Consider the following 20,600-nt stretch of genomic DNA (forward strand, 5'->3'; position numbering starts at 1 on the left):
GCAGACCCCCGGGAACAGTGGCTCCTGCAGCCTGCTGTCCCAGGGCCATCGAGCGGCCCAGCCCAGCAAGGACCCCACTCCCAGCTGTGTCCGGGCCGTGCAGCCAGCATGTGCCCTGGAGGGGAGCTGTACCCCCAAACAGCGACTTCACCCTCAAGCCTGTGGCTGTCCTGCTCCAACTCACACAAAGGCTCCAGAGAGGCCAGTGTCACCAGGGCCTCCCTCCCAACCCCAAGGCACTAGTCCCTCGCTCACAGCACCCCCATGCCCCTGGTCTGGGACACCTTTAGAGAGGCTCTGTGTCCCCGTGACGGGCAGCACTGCGTCTCTCCAGGATGCGTGTGCTGAGTCCTAACCCCCAGCACCTCAGGACGTGACTCTGTGGAGGCAGGGTCTTCACAGAGGTGATGAAAGTAAGTGAGGTCACAGGGCGGCCCTGACCCAGGCTGACTGGTGTCCTTATAAGAGGAGGAGATCAGGACCCAGACACACACAGAGGGACGATCATGTGAGGAGACGCCGTCTACACACCAGGGAGAGAGGCCCCACCGGGACCCAGCCTTGCCCGCCACCTTGGCCTCTGTGACCGTGTCTGCGGCATGTTGCTGCAGCGGCCGAGCTGATAAAGACAGCCCCATCCCAAGCCTGGCCTCTCCCTCCCTTGCTGAATCAGAACTGGCCCGCTCGGTTTTCACTCTCCCAAACGTCAGCCTCCTGAGTCCGCCCTTCCAGGGTGCTCTGGGCTCAAGCCTCTGTCCCCTGGGAGACTGTGCTCCTTCTCTCCAGCACCTATGACAAGGCTTGATCAGGAGGACCTTCTGTCCCCCCGCCCCCCGCCGCCTCAAGCCATGCCCACCCTCACCTTCCTGCCCATCCCTCAGCTCAGAGGACACCCCACCCTCCCTCGCTAGGAGGCCCTTGGCCTCTGGGCAGCTTACCCCAAGACTGCAGCTTCTGAGGCCTGGTTAGAGGCCCGCCGCCCCCAGACAGCCTCCCCTTATTACCTCAGCCCTCTTTTTCTTCTGAATTTATTGGCCGTATCTGTCAGTCTCCCTCCTGGAGGCACCCCTGCCTCATCCTGGTCTCCCATCCATCCTTCCATCTATCCGTTCATTCAGCCACACATTCACTCAGCAGCTGCCTCATGGCAGGCTCGGGGCTAAGGGCTGGCCTTGCAGACCTGGCCCTGAGGCAGACCCCCTCCCTGGCATGGGGGTTCCCAGCCAAGTGGGGCCACCAGAGATGGGTCAGCAGGCTCTTGGGTCTGATGAATCTGGGGCACAAGCAGAAAGGAGGCAGGGGACCAGAGGACAGTGGGGAGGGGACAGGCCCTTGAGGCCATGGAGGAGGAGCAGTCTGAACAGAGAGTGGGTGCCCAGGACCAACGGGACATCACGCTGGCCTGTGGGTGGGGGTGGAAGCCTGGAAGGCTTCCCTGAGGAGGAGGCACCTGCAGGGGATCTCAAGTGAGAAGCAGGTGCTCCCTGTGCAGAGATGAGAAGGGGCACTCCAGGAGATGGGAGGTGTGACCTAGGAAACCCAGGCCTGGGAAACGGCTGGTAGTACAGGGCTGCCCCTGGGAATCCCTGGTGGGAATTAACCTGTGCCTCTCCCGGGTGGTGGGGGCCCTTCAGCAGGGCGTGGTCTGCACCACCGCTGGGAAAGGGGGAGCAGGAAGGGCCTGAGCGCCAGGCTCCAGAGGCTGACTCTGTGTGTGTGTGTGTGTGTGTGTGTGTGTGTGTGCACGTGCTGGGGGAGGCCTCTGAACCCAGGGTCCTGGACAGCGGGAGAGCCTGGGGCGGTGTGGCCTCTCCTGGGCTCTGTCTGCAGCCTACCTGCAAGGCCAGGTCTGGCCCTCCCCACGTGGCCACCTGGCGCTGGTCTCCTCACCGGGCTGGGTGCTCCAGAGCCGCCTCCGCCCGGCCACCTGCCCCCCGGCTGTGCCCACCGTCCAGACTGCTGCACACTCACCGTGACCACCTGGGGGCAGGAGTCGCCCAGGTGCAGCAGCAGGGGCACCAGGGCGTGCCAGGCGTGGGTCCGGAGCGCCGGCCGGAGCTTCCTGCCACCGCTGTAGATGACACTTCCATACAGGAAGATGGCCCCCGCACGCACGTCCCCCTGGGCCTGTGGACGGACGTGCCGGCCACCCCTCAGCTGGGCGACACTTGCCCATTGGAGCTGCCTCCCGCGCTGCCCACCACCACCGCATCTGGCCCCTTCCTCCTGCCCACTTGGCCTCACATCCGCCCCTTTCAGCTCAGAGCCGGCCACCTCACCCACCACTCCACTGACCCTGCTGCCCGGGTCGCCCCCAGCACCTGCCGCATCAGCCTCTCACACGGGCCACTGCCTTCTCTCCTGGTTGTCCCTGCCCCTCTGCCACCCCCTCCGCATGTGCAGGCTTCTCCTGGGCCGACCGCTTCTCCCCGGTCTCCTCCCCTCTGCCACTCCCAGCAGACTCTGTGCCAGATCTGTCACTTCCCAGCTCTGCAGCCCTGGGCAGTCTCCTTTAGTGCGTGACTCAGTTTCACCTTTTGTGAAAAGGGTCAACAAGTGTGCCTATGTCCCTGGGCTGTCCTTCTACTCCTCCGGCCCCACCTCGTAGCCTTTCCCTGACAGCTCTGGCAGGCCGCACCGCAGGTCTGGGACACCCGGGCAAACGGAAGCTGTCTGCTTCCCCGAGGGCCTCACCCTCTGCTCTCCCTCACCTCCAGGGGTGCAGCCTCCCTCTCCCACCTCCAACACCCCAACTACAGCTCAGCCCGCCCCCCGCCAGTGGCCCAGCCACCCCCGAGGTCCACCCCAGCCTGTCTGCCCCACCACCCTCACCTCGCCTGGTTTACCCACAGCCCCTCAAGCCGTTTACCCGGCCCCAGGCTTGCCTTCCATTTTCCACATGGCTGCTGACATGGCAGGACCACCTGCATCTTTCTAAACATAAACTGTCCCCCTGCCCTCTCCCCAACCCTAGCCGCCACCCCCGACCCCAGGCCCTCTGAGTGTCCCCATGTGGCTTGGGGATGCTTATTTCTGAGGCAGCCCATGGGCCTCACGCAACCTTCCTTCCTAGGGCACGGTTCCCCCTGGGCGCCACCTGTGGACTTGTCCCACAAACCCCCAGGTGGTGGTGATGGGGGGGGGGCAGGTTGCAGCTTTAGCTGCTCTGATTGCCAGGCTTGGGCGGGGAGCTGTGCAGGCGTGGGGCCTGGGGCGCCCTGTGGCTCACGTGCTCGAACAGTGACAGCAGGCGCTGGGCGATCTTGAGGCTGAGTGTGCCAACACCCTGCCCGCCCAGGCAGTGCACGATGTCGCCCAGGATCTCCATTAGGCCAATGAGGTCCCTGGGCTCAGGCTTCAGGAAGCTGTCCAGCAGCCCGACCAGCCAGTTCTGAAGCAGGACCACCTGTGGGGAGACGCCGCGGCCCCCTGCTTGCCCTGCGCCCTCGGAAATGCTCTCCCCGGTTCTCCACCAGCACCACCTCCTCCGCTGAGCCCGACTGAGGCTGCCTCTCCTTCCCTTTCCTGCCTCCCTCTGATGCTCAGCAGGGGTCTCAGACCCAGCCCTTGGGGCGCCATGGAGCACAGATGTGTTCTAGGAGACCCAAAGGGCAGGAGGAGGAAGGACGGCCCTGTCCAGCCCAGTGTGAGTCCTCCGATGCCAGGTGGAGCACGAACAGGACCACCTGGCAGGCACGCTGTTGGGTAAGGGAGTCCTACCTGGAAAGGAGGCCAAAGTGGCTGACCTCAGAGCTTCCTCCAGCTCAGAAATTGTAGGACCCTCAGTCATATGCAAGGAGCAGGGTCTCCCAAACACTCCTTCCCTCACCTGCCCCGGGCCTGACTTGCCTTCTCTGTCCAATTCAACCCGCTGTGGAGGCTCTTTTCAAATGCCGCCTCCTCCCTGAAGTCTTCCTGGGATAGGAGTGGGCATCTCCTCCTCTCACCTTCTTAGGGTGCATCAGGATACTGCTCAGGCCCTTCAGGCTCATGGCCCGCACCAGCTGGTTGGGGTTGTTCAGGCCCAGGTTCAGGAAATTGTCCATGGTTTTCCGAGACGTGTACTGGGTGAGCTCTTGGCTATTGAGAAACTGAACAGGGTCAGCACAGTCAGCCCACCAGTTAATGACGGCTGCCAGGGAGAATTGGCCTACAGCACAGCGTGAGATGGTGAGGTTAGACGTAAGAAAGCACTTTCAGACGGTGAGTGGGTCCGGTGTGGAAGGCAGAAGCTAGGATGCTTTTATATGGGAGGGGGGGCAATGGAGGTCCAGTTCTCTGACCTCCTTCCTAAGTGCCAGAGGGCACTGGTGAGGGGCAGGGGTGGGGTCGAGGAGGGGCTGACCTCTGTGATGATGAGGATGGCCACGATATTGTCCCGTTCCTCAGAGCTCTTCAGGGAGATGACCGCCTGCCCCAAGACAGCCTTGACCTCACAGTCGTAGTGGGCCATGGCCCTGTCAGATGGAAGAGGCAGGCGTGGGGGCCCTGAGGGCTCTGTCTTGGCCAGGGTAACCCCCTCCCCCTACAGGCCTTGCTTACTCAGGGCCATGGTCCAGGCAACTGAATCTGGAGTGCAGGGTCCCAGTGTGGGGTGCAGGAAAGGTCCCATCAGGGCTGCAGTTTGGCGCTTGGTGCTTACCTGGCCAAGAGGGTCACCCCCTCTGTGTAGGTTTCCAGGTGCTCAAAGAGCTCCCAGCCCCTCAGCAGCTTGAGCTCGGCGAACACCTCCCAGTAGTTGGTGGTCCAGAAGAGACCCTTCAGGGCCTCCAGGCAAGTCCTGGGACAAGTGGGGGTGTTTAGAGGAGGTGAGTTGGGGTAAGGGGCCCAGTTCCCCATCTGCAGCACGAGGTCGGTGTCTGCACGCCAACCTGCTCTCTACCACGTGGGCCGGGTGAGCGGAGCCTTCTGGCTTCCTTCTCTCTCAGGGTCCACTCCCTGAAACTCTTGGCTGCTCCTCCCCCTGTGCTGCACTCTGGACTGCAAGCCCCCCGGATGGGCCAGAGTTCAGTCCTTTCTGGGTCCCCAGCTCTCAGCCCACCAGGGGTTCCATGGATATGTGGGAAGAACCAGAAAGAGGGGGAGTTGGGGTCCCCTGAGGGGGCTGGGCCCCCAGGCCTGGTCACGCGTCTCACCTGCAGGGGCTGAGGGTCCTCGCCTCCAGGATGTCCTCCTGGTAGTCGGAGAGGCCCTCCACCGCGTCCAGCTCAAACAGATAGTGGAGCTGTGTGAGCAGGCCCAGGAGGATGCCGGCAAAGGCCCAGCGTACTGTGGCCTTGTACTCCCGGACGTAGAGGAGTTCGTAAATGGTGCCCAGGGCCTGCAGCAGGTGCCAGAGCAGGGCCAGACGGGGCACCATGTTGGTCCCTGCACAGGGCCTGGCTCTACTGAGCAGAGGAGCTGAGAGCAGCAGCTGCAGGGCTGCCCTGCCCCCAGGCTCCACTGCCTGTCACCTGGCTGGGGCCAGGAGAATCCCAGTGGCTCTGGCCCCACCCTGGGGCTCAGCACCCGGAGCCCTTGGCTTTTGCTGAGAACCTCCACCATGTCACCCTGGCACCCCATGGGACCCTTGAATGACGACGCCATTGCCGAGGGGGACCTGGGTGGGGACACAGGGGTGTGGGGCTGCTCACCAGCTGGGAAATGAGCTGTGCCTGCTCGGGGAGCCTGACAAGCTCTTTAGGGGGTCGCAGCTTCAGCTTCATGTAGAGCAGGGTGATGACCTTGCGGGCCAGCCGGTTGTTGGTGGCCAGGGCTGTCCACAGGGGTATGACCTTCCTGGGAGGCAGGGAGTCCGGTCCCACCAGCTGGCTGACCACAAGGGGTGGAGGGGCCAGCAGGACATGACCCCCAGGACAGCAGGATGGCCTGCCACACACGTTAAAGTAGAAGTGGCCAGGCCCCCTAGGAATGTGAACCCCTCCATCTGGGGGGGTCCAGGAGGCTGTATCCTGATGACCAGCAGGGCTGAGGACTCTGCTCCAAGCTCTGCGAGTGGGCTGGCTTTCCCTGACCTTGGCACTCGCTCCCTCTTCACACCTCCTCGCCATGTGACCCCGAGCAAACCCTGTCCTTCCCTAGCCTGTCTCTTCACTCATAAAGTGGGGCTCCAACCCCAGCAGAGCTCACTCCTCCGCGACCCAAGGACCGAATGAGCCCCGCAGAGCCAGAAGTGTGGAGGGTGTGTCTCCCTGGGGTAGGAGGGGTGCTTGTGGATCTGCGTCCCTGAGAAGTCCCTGCTCCCTGTCAAAGGCCTGGGGCCCCGTGCTGGGCCGATGCTCCCTGAGATGCTCCGGGAGACGCTGTGGTCCTCCAGCCCCACTGACTTCAGAGCCCACGCTCACCGCTTGGGCCTGGTGAGAACGCGGCTTCGGACTCAGCCACCGGGAGCTGAGACTGCATTATAAGGAGCTCCCGGGAGACACTGCTGGTCCTCAGTTTGCAGTCCACAAAACACAGCTGGGAAACCCCACCCAGAGGGGCAGCTGGGACTGTGCGTGCCTGGGACCCTGGGGTGCTGGTCGGAGCTGTTTTGGGGCAGTGTAGTATTGTCAGGTCACCCAGTTGCCCTCTGGCCCCCTGCAGGTTGGCCTCCAGGGGCTCTCTGAGTCTGAGGGCCCTTCCATGCTGAAAGCTCCTCCTTCCTGCTGGAACTGCTGGACCCTCCACTAACCCCCTCAGCCTGGGACGTCCTTGGGGACGCCACTGGCCCTGGCTTTGGAGTCTAGCAAGGAGGAGGGAGTTAGGCCGAAGCTCGAGCACACTTCTGCCCTTCCAGGAACGGAGTCCATCCAGGAAGTGTCTGTGGCCTGGGAGGACTGACCACGGATGATGGACAGGTGTTCACGTTTGGGTCATGGATGACCTACCTCTCTGAAGGGTGGCACAGGGACAGCAGCACCTCGACTGTCTCCTGGGTGTGCTGGGTGCCCAGCATGGTCACGGCCTTCATCATGGTCTGCAGGATGTTCTTGAAGATGATACACGGCAGCTTCAGGAACAGGCCCTGCAGGATCTCGGCCACCTGTGCAGGGATGGGTGGGCGGGAGAGGGCCTCAGGGCAGCCCCTCCAGCTCCTGCTCGCATCCCCTGCTGGGGTGGCCATCCACCTCCTCCGTGAGGGCATCTGGTCTCCTCTGCCCACAGCCTGACCCCTGTGTGATCCCTGCGGCAAGACGAGGTATCTGGACACATGTAGGACACATTGGGGACAGCGCGGGGGAGAGGCCTCTCGGCTCAGGCTGGTGCTGCCCCTGCCATTGCCACGGCCTCGCTCCACCTCTCTTTGTCCATGTGAACATGGGAATCAACCCCGTGGGGCCAGGGCAGTTGACCAGGCCTGGCAGCCCCTGTGGAACGTGAGTGTCCATGTGGGTCGTGGACTGGGTTGTTCGAGCCAGACTGAGGGCAGTCAGATCCTGGACGAGGGGAGCGATTTCTCTCTCTCCCGCTGAACCCAGCTGTGAATGAGGCAGAGTGTCACCCCGATTGCCCACGGCAGGGCCCTGGGACCTCGAGGGGAGCCAGTCGGACAGGAGGGGTGAACCAGGGACCCTGGGGCACCGCCGAGGCTCATCCTTGCTGACAGGGCGGTGCTGTTTCGGGCAGCTGGAGGCAGGGCTGTCCAGGGCTGAAGGCCAGGAGCATCCTCAGGACCCACTGCCTCCGGGCGGGCTCCGTAAAGAGGTGTGGCGCACACGCACACGGGCAGCTTTTGACGCGTGGCCATCCTGCTTCCCCTCAACCCCCTCCCTGCCCAGCAGGTCCTCCCAGTGCCTGCAGGGAGGCACTCGGCACACCGAGGAGAGGGCTGCACCCGCAGGCCTCAGGCGCAGGGCCCACCTGCTCCGGCTTGATGCTGTGGTCCTCGAAGATGAGGAGGAGCAGCTGTGCGGCCAGGTCGCAGCGCAGGCGGTTGCGGCTGCAGAGCTCGTGCAGGAGCGTGAGGATGAGCTGCGTGTGCTGGGCCACCGTCAGGTTCTCGTCCAAGGCCTGTGCCAACGGGGCTGGACTGAGGGGCCGAGGGGACCTCCCTGGTCAGCAGCCTTCCAGGCTTTCCCCAGTGCGGGCTTGGGGGGCTGAGAGGCACTGCTCTGACCCAGAGACAGAACAAATACCAGGTGCACAGACGTACAGGAACCCCAGAAGGGCCAGCTTGATCCCCCTGCCCCCAACAGGCTGTTGGTGCCCTGCAGAGCTTGCCTCCACAGGCCATGGGTCATGGCCCAGTGGCTGAAAGTGTAGCCGCCGTAGGCTCACAGCTGCCCCTTCTCTGGAGAATTGCTCTGGGGACAATGGGAGCAAGCAGCCTTGCCCAGGAGGTCAGGCGCCCCCCACCCGTAGCCTGCAGCCAGTGCCTGCCTCGAGGGACAGGAGCCCTGCCCCGCCCCAAGGGGGGAGCAGCTCCGCGCTGCAGGCCTCGTGGTGGGTCAGGCTGAGCGCACACTCCCCGCCTCTTGCTTCCCTACGCCCTCCTCCTGGAACAGGTCCCCGGCCTCAGCAAACTGCACAGGAGTTCCCGTCCCAGGCTCTGTTTCTGGGGGACCTGGGGCCCCCTGGAGGGATTCCCAGGGGAAGACCATCTGTGCAGAGGTGTCTCTGCTTTTATCACAGCCTGTCCCCAGAGCAGGCTGGACATCAGGCTCAGCGACTTTCACTTGGCAGGGGGGGAAACTGAGGCACAGAAAAGTTGAATGGCCTACCCAAGCCACCCAGCCAGTTAGGGGCAGAGCTTGGAGTCAAACCCAAACCCTTGACTCCCAGTCCTGCACGAGGGGAGGGCTGAACCTGAGAAGACCACGTGCGAGGGAGGGTGGGCGGAGGACAAGGGAGACAGCCGGCCTGCTTGCCTGGGACTGAGGCGAAGTCCCAGCAAACCTAGGTTGTCACCCTAGTGAGGAGTCACAAAGGAGAGGCCAGAAGGAGTGAGGGGGCTGAGAAAGGAGGTTCTGAAGATGTCAGCATGAACCCTAGACTCGCCGTTCCAGGGGGGCCCAGGCACCCTCCGAATCAGAGGTGGCAGGGTGCGGGGTGGGACTTGAAGGGGAAGAGAGACAGGGCGCTTTCCCAGGGAAGAACTTCGGGGTCCTGGCTCTACCTGGTCTGCCCCCGCCCTGCAGGTCCCATGGGGTCTCGGTCAGCCCCATCCGTAGAGTGGGCAGAGGAGCGGGTGGACCAGCTGGGTCCCATGATCTTGGGCACTTTGGGGCTCTGTGCGCCTGTCGACCCCCCCGGCCCAGCTCGCATGGGCCCCACCTTCACCAGATTGAAGAACCTCGTCTCCGACTCTCTGTGGGCCCTGACTTCAAAGCTCCTCATTTTGTTCAGATACGTGAACTCCGCTGTGCTCCCTGTTGCGGGACACTCGGTCGGGGGCCTGCCGCAGCCTCGGGCGCGACCCCTCCTCTCCAGACCTCCAGGGAGGCCCAGAGAAGCCGCGGGGCCGGGCCAGTCCCCAGGGAAGAGTGGGCCCACCCTGCGCCTCCGCCCTGCCCACAGCTCACCCTTCTGCTGGATCAGGAGCTGGAGGAGGAGGCAGACACACTGGCGGGAGCGGCTCTGGGTGGCCTTGTCCTTGTCCCGCCACAGCAATGTCAGCAGGCCTATCTGGTGGCCCAGCATGGAGGGCATGGCCTCTTCCTGGGGAGAGCGGGCAGTGAGCAGGCCCGGCCTGGCTCCCTCCCACCACGTCCAGGCCTCCTCCCAACTCGATAACTCTCTGTCTGTTCCCCGGGGGGGGGCGAGGCGGCTTGTGGGCGAGGCGCCAGGTCGGCGTCTGCACAGGGCCCTGGCCCTGGCTCTAGGAAAGCCCTCCGCCTCGGACCCCGGCTGTGTCGTCTGTGGAAGGTGGCGTGGTATCGCCTCTGAGGAGGAGGCGGTGGTGTTCCTGCGGGTGTTTCCCTGGGTCACGTGTACACGCGTGTGTACGTACGTGTTTATTTCTTCTGGCTGCTTTAAGCTTTTCCTGTCTCTCCTTGTTCTTCAGCAGTTTTTGCTGTGAGATGCCTTGATGTGGTTCTCTTTGCGTCTGTCCTGCTTGGGGTTCACTGATATTCTTGGAGCGATGGGTTTATATTTTTCATCAAACTGGAAAATTTCCAGCTGTTGTGTCTTCAGCTCTCTCTCCCTGGCCCTCTCCTCTCACCACTTTCTCTGGGACTCCAGGTGTATTTGATTGTGCCCCAGAAGTCACTGAGGTTTTGATTATTCCGCCCCTAGTCTTACTTTTTCCTCTCTATGCTTCACTTTCTATCATCCTGTTTCCAGGTTCACTGATATTTTCTTCTGCAATGTTTGGTCTTCTGTTAAACCAACGCATTGAATTTTTCATTTCAGATATTGTATTTTACAATTTTTAGAATTTCCGTTGGTCTCTTTTTTCCAGTTACCATTAATCTATTGGTATTTCATATCTATTTTTTATTGTGTTCATATTTTCCTTTAAATTCTGGACATGTTTATAATAGCTGTCTTAAAGTTTTGTCTCCTCATTGCATCACCTCTGGCATTTCTGTGTCTACTTCTGTTGGCTGGTTTTTCTCCTAATCAAAGGTGAATGTTGCTCCTTCTTCACTACGTCGAATAATCTTTTATTGGACACTGAACACTGTCAGTGTTCTATGGCATTTGTTCTGGTGGGCAGCTAACTGATGCTTTGGAGGTTTGGGTGTAGGGTTTTCGTTAGGGCACATTGAAAGCAGCCTTGACACTGGGCCTGGAGGAACCCTGCTCCTGAGGGATGGCTCTTATGGGATGTTTGTGGGGTGGGGACATTTGATTCTGGAATAGTCGGAAATCTAGCATCTCCTGGCTTTCTGTGAACTCCAGTTGTCCTTTGACAGCTTCACAAAGTCTCGCCCTGCATATGTGCTACTCAGTCTTCAGTTGAAGACCCAGGAGTACCCTGTGCAGGTTCTGGAGCTCCTCCTCTCTACTGCCGCCCCCTCTCCAGGACTCGCCCCCCAGACCCCAGCTGCCGCTGTGTTCCTGGATTCCCGTCTCTGCCTCCTCAGCTCAGCAGCCTTGGAGCCTCCTCCCAGGGCTTTAGCCCAGAAAACGCCTTCAGGCAGAGAGCTGGCACAATCGTGGGCCCCCGTCCGTTCTCCATATTCCAGGGCTCGCAGTCCTGCGCTGCGTCTTGGCACCATCCGAAGTCAGGTGTTTTGTGTGTTCTGCCCCCGTTAGAGCTGTTTATAGTGGGAGAGTAAGACTGATGCCAGTTATTGGCTGCACGGGAGGCGGTGGGTAGTGACATGAGAGAGGCACAAACAAGGGAATTTTCTGAGATGCTGGAAATGTAAATCTCGATACATTTATTTTTAAAAAGTCACTGGTCTGTCCACGGAAGATTTTTGCACTTTATCATATGCCAATTTTACTTCAATAAAGCAGTGTATAAAACTTGTACGTCCCCTTGCAATCTTCACAACCCAAGGGTTGGGGGGAGTTGGGGGGGCTTCTGCAGTGTTTCCTCTGAGCGTCTGGCCTCAGAGGCCCAGGGAGTGTGTGAGACGGGCTGGACTTAGGCAGGAACTGCTGCATGTGGAGGTCAGATTGGGACCTCTGCAGCAAGCGGCCCTGAGGCTGGGCCCACGCAGGCTGAAATGAGTGTCGTGGGACTGGGCTTAGTCTCGTGAGGGCCACAGGGGAGTGGGGACAGAGGAGGGCCCTGCTCCGGGGAGGGAGGGCGCACCCTTCCCTCCTGGCCTGTGTGCACCTGGGATCGGTCTCCCCACGAGGGAGGGAGTGCGGCAGGCCTGTCCTTGCCACTGTGTGGGTCCTGCTCCCTCCAGCTTCCGGGAACAAAGCTAAAGCCCCAGGACACCTCATCCAGTTAGGGGTGCCTTCAAGTCTTTCACTTCACTCGTGAATTCTTTCATTCAATAAATACATTATTGGGTGCCTTTTTGAAAAGTTAAACTAGGCTCACAGGCAAAGTCATATCTCCAACCTGAACCTCTCCGCTCACCTCCAGACTGGCGTATCCACCCGCCTGCTCAGCACCCCCACTTGCGTGCCTGTCAGACATCTCATCCCAGCAAGCCCAACAGTGAACTGGTCTGCACCCCGGCCCCCATTAAGGACGTGTCCCAGTGGCAGATATCACCCTAACAGCTGGTGGCAGCTCCATGTTTCCAGTTACTTAGGGTGAAATCCTTGGGGTTATCCTTTTCCAACATTTCATATCCACCCATCGGAATTTCCTGTTGGCTCTACCGTCAAACTATACGGAGAATCTGACCACCAACGCCACGAGCACTGATGGCGTCCCGTCGGCGTCTCCTCGCCTGACTCCCTCAGCAGCCTCCTGCCCGGGGTCTCCTGGCTTCTGCTCTCACCCCCCTCAGTCCGTTCTTGACTCAGCAGCCAGAGGGAGCCTCTGGAAGTGTTGCAGTGGCTCCCCATTTCTCTCTGTCCAAAAAGCTGAGGTCTTTAGGAGAGCCTGCAAGGTGCGACGGGAGGGCTGGCAGTGCCGACCTCTGGGCCGGCCTCTCCCGTCCAGCCCCACGGGCGCCGCCTTGCAGCCTTGGCTGCCGACCTCATCTCTGCTCAGACACCACCTTCTCAACGCGGACTGTCCCAGTCCGCTATCTCTACTTTTAGATTTTTTATTTTATTATAATTTCAAACTTCCAGAAAGTTGCAAGAACAGCTCAGAGAATTCCCTGTGCCCCTTCTGTGGGTTTTCCCATTGCTTACACTTTGCCTCACTTGCGTTTTCCTTCTGCGCCCTCCCTCCCTCCCTCCCTGTCTCTCCCGGACAGGAGACATCGGGGAGTTTTACCCCAAATACTTCAGCGTGCATTTACTTACATAATCACAGTGCAGTTATCCAAATCAGAAAAGTTAACGCCGATCATTGACACGGTACCAGTGTCAACGCTTAGTCCACATGTAAATGTCATCAGCTGCCCCAGTACGATCCTACACACACCCGCACGTGTCTTTTTTTTCTTGGTTCTGGATCCTGCATCGCTCTTAGTTGTCTTAGCTCTTTAATCTCCTTTAATCTGAAATAGTTCAGCTTTTCTTTGTCTTTCTCGACACTGACATTTTGGAAAAGTACAGACAGGTCATTTGGGTTTGTCCGCCGTTTCCTCCCGACAAGATTCGGGCCGTCTCTGGCGGGAGCGCCACGGACGTGGCGCTGTGTCTGTGCTCCCCAGAGCACCGGGTCAGGGGGCACGAGGCGTCCCAGCACTGATGGCGGCGGCCTCGATTGCTTGGTCACAACAGTGTCTTCCGAGGGTCTCCGCTGTGAAGTTACTGTTTCCCCCTTTGTAATTAAATCGAGGTTTGTGGGGAGATTCTCCGAGTCAACTAGTATCTTGTTTCTCCTCAAACTGTCACCTGCTGGTTTTAGCACCACTGCCGACCTTGTATGTCCACACTCCCGTACTGTAAGCGAGCGTCCGGCTGTGCGGCAGAGGTGTCCCCGCCCTGCGTGTGTAGTTGTTTGTTCGCGCCTTTCTCGGTGGCGGCAGGAGGGACCGGTGGATTTGTGTTTTGTCCAGTTGGTTGTGTCTATTAACAGCACGGTTTCTCTGATGCCCTACCTGTCTTAGGTTTGACCAGCCGGGGCCCCTTCAGCCCGGCTCTTGTGTCCTCTCTCTGTGTCCTCGTCATTCTTGGGGAGCCTCCTTGCTTTCTGGAATAATAAGGTGCCCTGGGCTCGTCTTGTGCTTTCCCTGACCCACCTCTAGAATGAGCTTTTTCCCCAAATAGCCCTCATTACTTTTAGTGGGGAACGGTGTTTAGAACCAGAATCTAAGCACTAGGTTCTCATTGTTCCTGTCATGTATGATTCTAAGTCTTCTCCAGGGATGCACACGCCCGCTGACACACACACACACACACACACACAGAGCCATAGCTGTCCTTACATCTGTAGGTATATATCTGCATCTACCTATATTTTAAGAGTTATGAGTTCAAACTTATGCCTCAGACTCCCCTCCAAAACCACAGCTACTTCCAAATCCTAACTCATTTCTGCATTTGCAACGGGAAGACACCTGGCTCCCATTATCCTTGGCGTAGTTCCTCATTTTTGCAGTTTAGAATACAAATTTCAGAATTTCAAACCAATATCACTGTGAAACCTAAACTACTGAATTTGTTTAAAATGTGCTTACAGTTTTTGTTATTTAAGGTAAAATTTACCTGCAATGGAGCAATCAGATGTCAGGCGTGCAGTGGGTTTGCACACGACCACGCCGTCCCCACCTCCACGGGTCTGCAGTTGTTCCATCGCCCCAGGAGGCTCGAGTGAGTTCTCTTGTGACTGGACCTCATGTGGCTGGACGCACGCCGTGGGGCCTCCCGCCTCTGCTTCCGTGCTCTGCGCCTCTGCACCGTCAGGTGGTTCCTTCCTTTGGTGCTGACTGGTAGTTCACTGTGTGGCTATCCGTTCTCCTGTTGGGACCTTCGGGTTGCTTCCAGTGGCGCTATTATGAATGAAACCACCATCAATATCCCTGTGTAAGTTTTGTATGGATTTATGTGTTCATTTCTTTTGAGTAAGTACTAGGAGCGGAACTGCACGGGCACAGGGTGGGCCGGGCTAACTTGATAAGAACGGCTGGAAGTTTGCACCATGCGACATTTCTGGTGGCTCCACATCCCTGTCAACACTTGGTATAGTCAGTACTTTTCCTCTTAGCCTTCCAGTGGGTGAGCAGTGATGTCCCGCCGTGTTTTGTTTTGTTGTGTTTTTTTGAGGAAGATTAGCCCTGAGCTAACATCTACCTCCAATCCTCCTCTTTTTGCTCAGGAAGACTGGCCCTGAGGTAACATCCATGCCCATCTTCCTCCACTTTATATGTGGGATGCCTGCCACAGCATGGCTTGCCAAGTGGTGCCATGTCCGCACCCGGGATCTGAACCGGTGAACCCTGGGCCGCCCAAGCAGAATGTGCACACTTGTGAACTTAACCACTGTGCCACCGGGCCGGCCCCCCACCGTGGTTTTAATTTGCATTTCCTTAGGACACATTATGTTGAGCACATTTGCTGTCATGTGTTTTGTAAGAGGCCTGTTTAACTTTTGCCTGTCTTGAAAGCTGAGTTATTTTGCATTGCATGGTGGAAATTCATTCGTCTTCTGGACACACATCTTTTGTTAGATGCGTGCACTGCACATACTCTCTCCAGCCTGTGTCTTGACTCGATTCCCTCGATAGTGTCTGTTGATGGACGGAGATTCTAATGTTGCTGAAGTCCAATTACCAGTATTTTATTGACAGTTCCTGCCTTCCACATTCTGTCTAGGAAATTTTTGCCTATCCCAAATTTGTAGAGGGATTCTATGTTTCCTTCTGGAAGCTTTGTGGTTTTGGCTTTTGCATTTGGTCCTGTGGTCCATCTTGGACGGTTCTTGTTTGCAGTGTGAGGCAGGGCGAGGGTCATTCTCTCCCCGCTCAGGCCTACTTGATCTGGCACGTCTGTGGGAAGCACTTCCCTTTCCCCAGCCAAGAGCTGCGGTGCCTTTGTGGAAAGTCGATTGACTGTGCAAGTGGGGTCCTGTTTCTTGACACCCCCCCCCACGATTCTTTCCTGTTGATCTGTTTGTCTGTCTTTACTCCACTCTCACATGCCCAGCAGTGGCAGTCCCCAAGCTGGCTCCTTTTCCGGGCCGGCCTGGCTGATCTGGGGCCTCTGCACGCAGCCCTCACCTCGAGCTGCTCCCTCAGCCTGAGTACTTTTCTTCCCTCTAGCCGCCTGGCTTCCTGCCCTTTCTTCCTTCAGTCTTTGCTTTCTGGCCTCCTTGCCCTTGAGATCTCACAGACCACCCTGTTTGATTGTGACCCCTGCCCCAGGACTTAGCGTGCTCCCAGGGCGGGGCCTTTGCTCAGTGAATACTGACTGCAAGAATCAAGGGGGAGGCTGGGAGGAGAGTCCAGCGCAGAGGCGGGAGCGTCCTGGGGATGGGGGGCCTGCTTCTCCCTTCCCTAGAGGCCCCGCCCGCCTGGCTGCCCTTCCAAGGGTGGCGGGGTGGCAGACAACTCACGGTGAGCTTCACGTGGTCCACCACATACTTCAGGAGCAGGAAGACGGACTGCACCACCCGCTTGCGCTCATGGATCTTGTCTGACTTCAGCCAGGGCTCTGTGTGCTGGGACAGAGAGAGGAGATCCCAAGGCACCGCTCAGCCAGGGGGACCCACCCTCGCCTCCTGGCTCAGACCAGGCCCTGGGCACAGCCGCTTGGTCATGGGTGATGAGAAGTGTGGCTGTAGCCGCTCTTGCCCCACCAGAAGCTGCACCTCTCTCTGTCCGTCCATGAGCCAGCAACCTCGAGTGAGGCTGGGTCTGGGGCCACGTGACAGCCTCAAGTGATCGAGAAAGCCCTGGGCTCACGGGAGCTCTGGAGGCAGAACAGTGCCCCACAGAGCCCTGAGTTTGCCTCAGTGGCCTCGGGCTGTGATGGCTGGGGGGCAGGTGGGGCATTTGAAGGAGGGCATGTGGAGAGCCCGCAGGCCACTCCTGAGACTGCTCCTCCTTGACAAGACGGTGCCGGAAGGTAAGGTCAGTGGGTCACCCTGCTCCTGGCAGGGTCCTTAGCTCTTCTGAAACACCCAGCACAGCCCTCACAAGAGGAGAAGGCCCCTGGGGCACTTGGGGCAGTGGTATAGGGCGAACCTCCCAGGCGGGCCCTCTTGGCAGCTCCTTTATGTGAGGGTCCTACCCTGAGTGGACCCTGGAGAGTCCAAGGCCAGGATTGGAGTGGGCACTGGGAGCCCCTGACTCCGCGCCCCACGCCATCCGCCAGCCTCACCTGCAGAAGGAAGCAGATCTCGTCCATGCTCTTGTTCTCAGAGACGAAGTTCTGGAGGAGTAGGTCGAGTGCCTGCACGGACTTCTGGTACAGCATCTAACGGGACAGATGGCCGCCTGCTGTCACACGGCCTGGGGGTCCTGCCAGCCCCGTGGCCCTCCCTGGCCAACGCCCTTGTTCATCCCTTACAAGGCACCTCGGGGAACTGCCATGGGTGAGAGTTCAGCTCCTGTCCCTGTGGGGAACCTGTGGGGATGGTGATCACGTCCGCCCACCTGGTGGTGAGGACACACAGCGCCCGTGTGGCTGCCGGACTCTTCAGACCACGACTGCTGGGGCTGTTGTATCCGTCTCTAAGACCCCAGAAGGGAGCGGAGCACAGGGAGCTCCAGCGTCACTGGTGCACGCACCCTCCCTGGGGGCTCCTGGGCCGGCACCCCTTGGTGTTCCTCCCGCCGCTCCAGCATCCCACAGGTCTCTGCTGCTGCTCATCTGCTTTGTTTGCTTTAAACACCGCTGTCTCTCAAGGGCTAGTCCTGCTCTCTTTCCTTCACCCCTGCCCTCTTGGTTCTCCCTGGGAACATTTTTCAGTGGATGTCCCCAGATGTTCAGATTGCAGGCAGCCCATACTGTGCACAGACCAGCTCTCCCCACAACGGAAGGCAGACCACCCAGCACTTGGCTCTAGGAGTCGCTCAATTGTTAGATGAATAAGTAAATACATGAATATTATATGGCGCTGCATAAATGTTTGCCGAGTGTGGAAGTGACTATAGCGTACACTCCGTAAGAACCGGTTAAGTGAATGAGTCTGGGTTGTTCCTCTGCATAATAGTGTTAGAACCTGCCCCTTGGGCCAGCCCAAGGATCAGAGATTTCTCGAGCTCGGGGGAGGCAGTATATGCTGTAAATGCAAATAAGAACCATAAATACAATGGGCATCCTTTATAAGGACGATTCTCTAGCCACAGATTCCTTCCACGGGTATTTGTAGAGCACACGCTGTACGCACCCCACCGGGGGGAGGGGCGAAATAGTTGGAACCAGGCCTGGCTCCTGACCATGAGAATCTCCCAGTCCAGTTGGAGAGAGGCAAGAAGAACAAGTTGTAAAAATCTAAGAAGAACAACAATAAACATCTAAACCAGTTGGAGGTTGTGCGTTGCCATTTAAGTGCTATGGAGAATGAGAGTCATCAAAGAGACGGTGGAGAGCCACTTCTCTCAGAGGCAAAGGTGACCTGGGCTCATCACTGGCACGTGGACCTCGCCCCCTCCCCTCGCTCCTTCCCGTTTGTGGAATGGTGTTGAAGGCCACGGCAGCTCGAGTCTGCAGGACAGAGGAGGGGAGAGGAGAGAGACACAGAGGGAGAGCTCTGAGACCCACACAAGGGCCCCTGAGTGTTCAGCCGAGTGCTGGTCGGTACACGTGCGTGGAAGCCACTCAAGGCTGGAGGAAGAGCCACCCAGAGGACTAGAGGGAAGAAGCCCCAGGAGTCAGCGCGGGACTAGTTCCTATTCACACCAGTCCTTGCAGAAGACCTCCGAATTCAGGGGGCATGGAGTACTCAGGAGGCTCTTGCCCCAGTAGGGGGCAAATTTAGCTCCAGAATCCATCCCACTTACAAATTCTAAAAGCAAAGTCTGAAAAGGATCAAAGTGTTTACAAGCAACTTAACCGTGTACCAGAACAAAGCCCAAGAGTAATATAATATAATTATACAGAAATAGCCAGCACCTGAAAAATTCTCATGTACAGTGCTTGGCATTCATTCACAAGATATGCAAAGAAACAGGAAAATGTGACCCCTATTGAAAGAGAGATATCGATCAATCTAAAGCCAGAAATGACACAGATAATACAGTTAGTAGACAAAGACGTTGAAACAGGTATTATAACCGTATTCTATGTGTTAATAAGCTGAGAGGAAGATTGCATATGTAAGACAGACAAGGAAGGTACAGAAAAATGATCTAAATAGAACTTTCAGAGATGAAACCACAATGTGTGAGATAAAAAAATACATGAAGGCACAAATGGCCGATTAGACGTCTACGAAGAAAGATTTGTAAGGTTGAAGACACGCAAAAAGAAAAAATACATATATATACATCTCTCCGAAATGAAACCCAGAAAGAAAAAGGAATGAAAAAAATGAACAGAACGTTAGTGATCTGTGGAACAACTTTAAGCGGCCTAATAATGCATACTTGGAGCGACAAAAATACGTAAAGAAATTATGGCCAAATTATTTTGAAGTTTGATGAGAAGTACAGACCCACAGTTCCAAGAAGGTCAACAAACCCGAAACACAAGGCATATGAAGAAAATCACGCCCAGGCGTATCATAATTGAATTGCTTAAAACCGGTCTCAAAGAGAAAATGTGAAAAATCGGCCAAAAAGGGCTGTTCCTAGAGGAACGAGGATGAGGACGACAGCAGCGCTTGGATGGAACTCTGCAGACGAGGAGGTGGGGAGCACGTGTTCAAAGTATGAAAACAAAGAAGAGAATGTTGATTTAGAATTCTATACCCAGTGAAAATACCTTTTATAAACAACAGCTAAACAAAGCCTTTTTCAGACCCGTGAGCTCCAGAGTGCCAGAACCAGAGTCAGAGCCATTCCAGGACGCCCTCTCTGCAAAGGACAGCCATGAGGGCTGGAAACACACATCCACACAGAGGAAGGAAGAGCCCCGGGGATGGTAACTGGGCTGGAGAACATCGTATACTTTTTTCCATATTATTTAAATGTTATCAAAAGCTAACTGGCTGTTTAAAGCAAAACTAATAACACTGTGTTGGTACCATCTGTAGAAATCGAGTGATGACAGCAGCCCAGCGTCAGGGAGAAATGTGGGTGTGCCATCAGAAAGTTCTAGTAGCACTTGACAGTGGACTGTGATGGTTAAGGTGTCCACTATCAGCCCTCAAGCAGCCAGTAAAATAATGTAACAAAGAGTTATAGCTAATAAGCAAAAAAAGCAGATAAAATGGAACCATAAAATCATTCAGTGAATTCAAAAGAAGGCAGAAAGAGAGGAAAAGAGGAACAAAGAACAGATGGCACACGTGGGAAACAGTCAGCCGGTGGTCTGGACCCAACTACCTGTGTGAGGCCTGAATTCCCTTCCCTGGGGTAAGGTGGAGATTGTTAGATAGGATACGAAAGCAAGACCCAGTTACATGCTCCCTACAGAAAACCCGCTTCCAGCGTAAGGACGCAAATAGGCCAAAAGTCAAAGGATGGAAAAGGTCCCATGCTGACACTCACCCGAAGACGGTTGAACTAGACACACTAATGTCAGACAAAGCAGCTTCAGAGCAAAGGACGGGACCAGCAATACAGACAGTCATTTCATAGGGATGATGGAGTGAGCGCTAAGAGCCCTAAGTGTTTAGGGACCTAATAACAGAGCTTCTAAGTAAAGGGAGCAGTGCCTGACAGAGCCGCAGGAGAAACAGACAGACCCACAGCTGTAGTCAGGGGTCCCCACGCCAGACAGATAGTCAGGAAGTATACGGGAGATGGGAACAGCACTGCCCACCAGCTCTACTGGACTCCGTCTGGGAAGAGCAGAATGCGCATTCTTGGTGAGCGCACACAGTATGTTCACCGACACAGGCCATATTCTGGTCCAATGAGTTTAAAAAGATTCATGCTGTGTAAAGTGCTTTCTCTGGAAAAAATGGAATTAAATTAGAAACGAATTAGCATACTTCTGAACAATCTGTAGATCAAAGAAAAAATCAAAACTGAAATTAGAAAGTATTTTGAACCGAGTGAAAATGAAAACACAACATATCAGAATTGATCATCTCT

The 20,600-nt window shown here is 57.1% G+C and overlaps 1 protein-coding gene across 5 annotated transcripts in view; it reads right to left on the minus strand.

Annotated features, from left to right (window-relative positions):
- The window catches only part of LOC103543404 (maestro heat-like repeat family member 5), a 44,121-nt gene that overhangs the window by 7,420 nt on the left and 16,101 nt on the right, over positions 1-20,600 (minus strand). For all 5 annotated transcript variants that reach the window (XM_070631186.1, XM_070631185.1, XM_070631184.1 and 2 more), the window contains exons 11-23: positions 16,777-16,872; positions 16,010-16,114; positions 9,504-9,639; positions 9,256-9,350; positions 7,843-7,992; positions 6,870-7,024; positions 5,634-5,778; positions 5,136-5,320; positions 4,643-4,780; positions 4,346-4,457; positions 3,948-4,091; positions 3,230-3,406; positions 1,972-2,127 (exon numbers count right to left, since the gene is read on the minus strand). In XM_070631186.1, coding sequence (XP_070487287.1) covers positions 1,972-2,127; positions 3,230-3,406; positions 3,948-4,091; positions 4,346-4,457; positions 4,643-4,780; positions 5,136-5,320; positions 5,634-5,778; positions 6,870-7,024; positions 7,843-7,992; positions 9,256-9,350; positions 9,504-9,639; positions 16,010-16,114; positions 16,777-16,872 — 1,794 coding nt within the window. The remainder of the gene's footprint in view (positions 1-1,971; positions 2,128-3,229; positions 3,407-3,947; positions 4,092-4,345; positions 4,458-4,642; positions 4,781-5,135; positions 5,321-5,633; positions 5,779-6,869; positions 7,025-7,842; positions 7,993-9,255; positions 9,351-9,503; positions 9,640-16,009; positions 16,115-16,776; positions 16,873-20,600) is intronic.

This window comes from Equus przewalskii, chromosome 8 (genome assembly GCF_037783145.1).
Source record: "Equus przewalskii isolate Varuska chromosome 8, EquPr2, whole genome shotgun sequence".
Classification (NCBI taxonomy): Eukaryota; Metazoa; Chordata; class Mammalia; order Perissodactyla; family Equidae; genus Equus; species Equus przewalskii.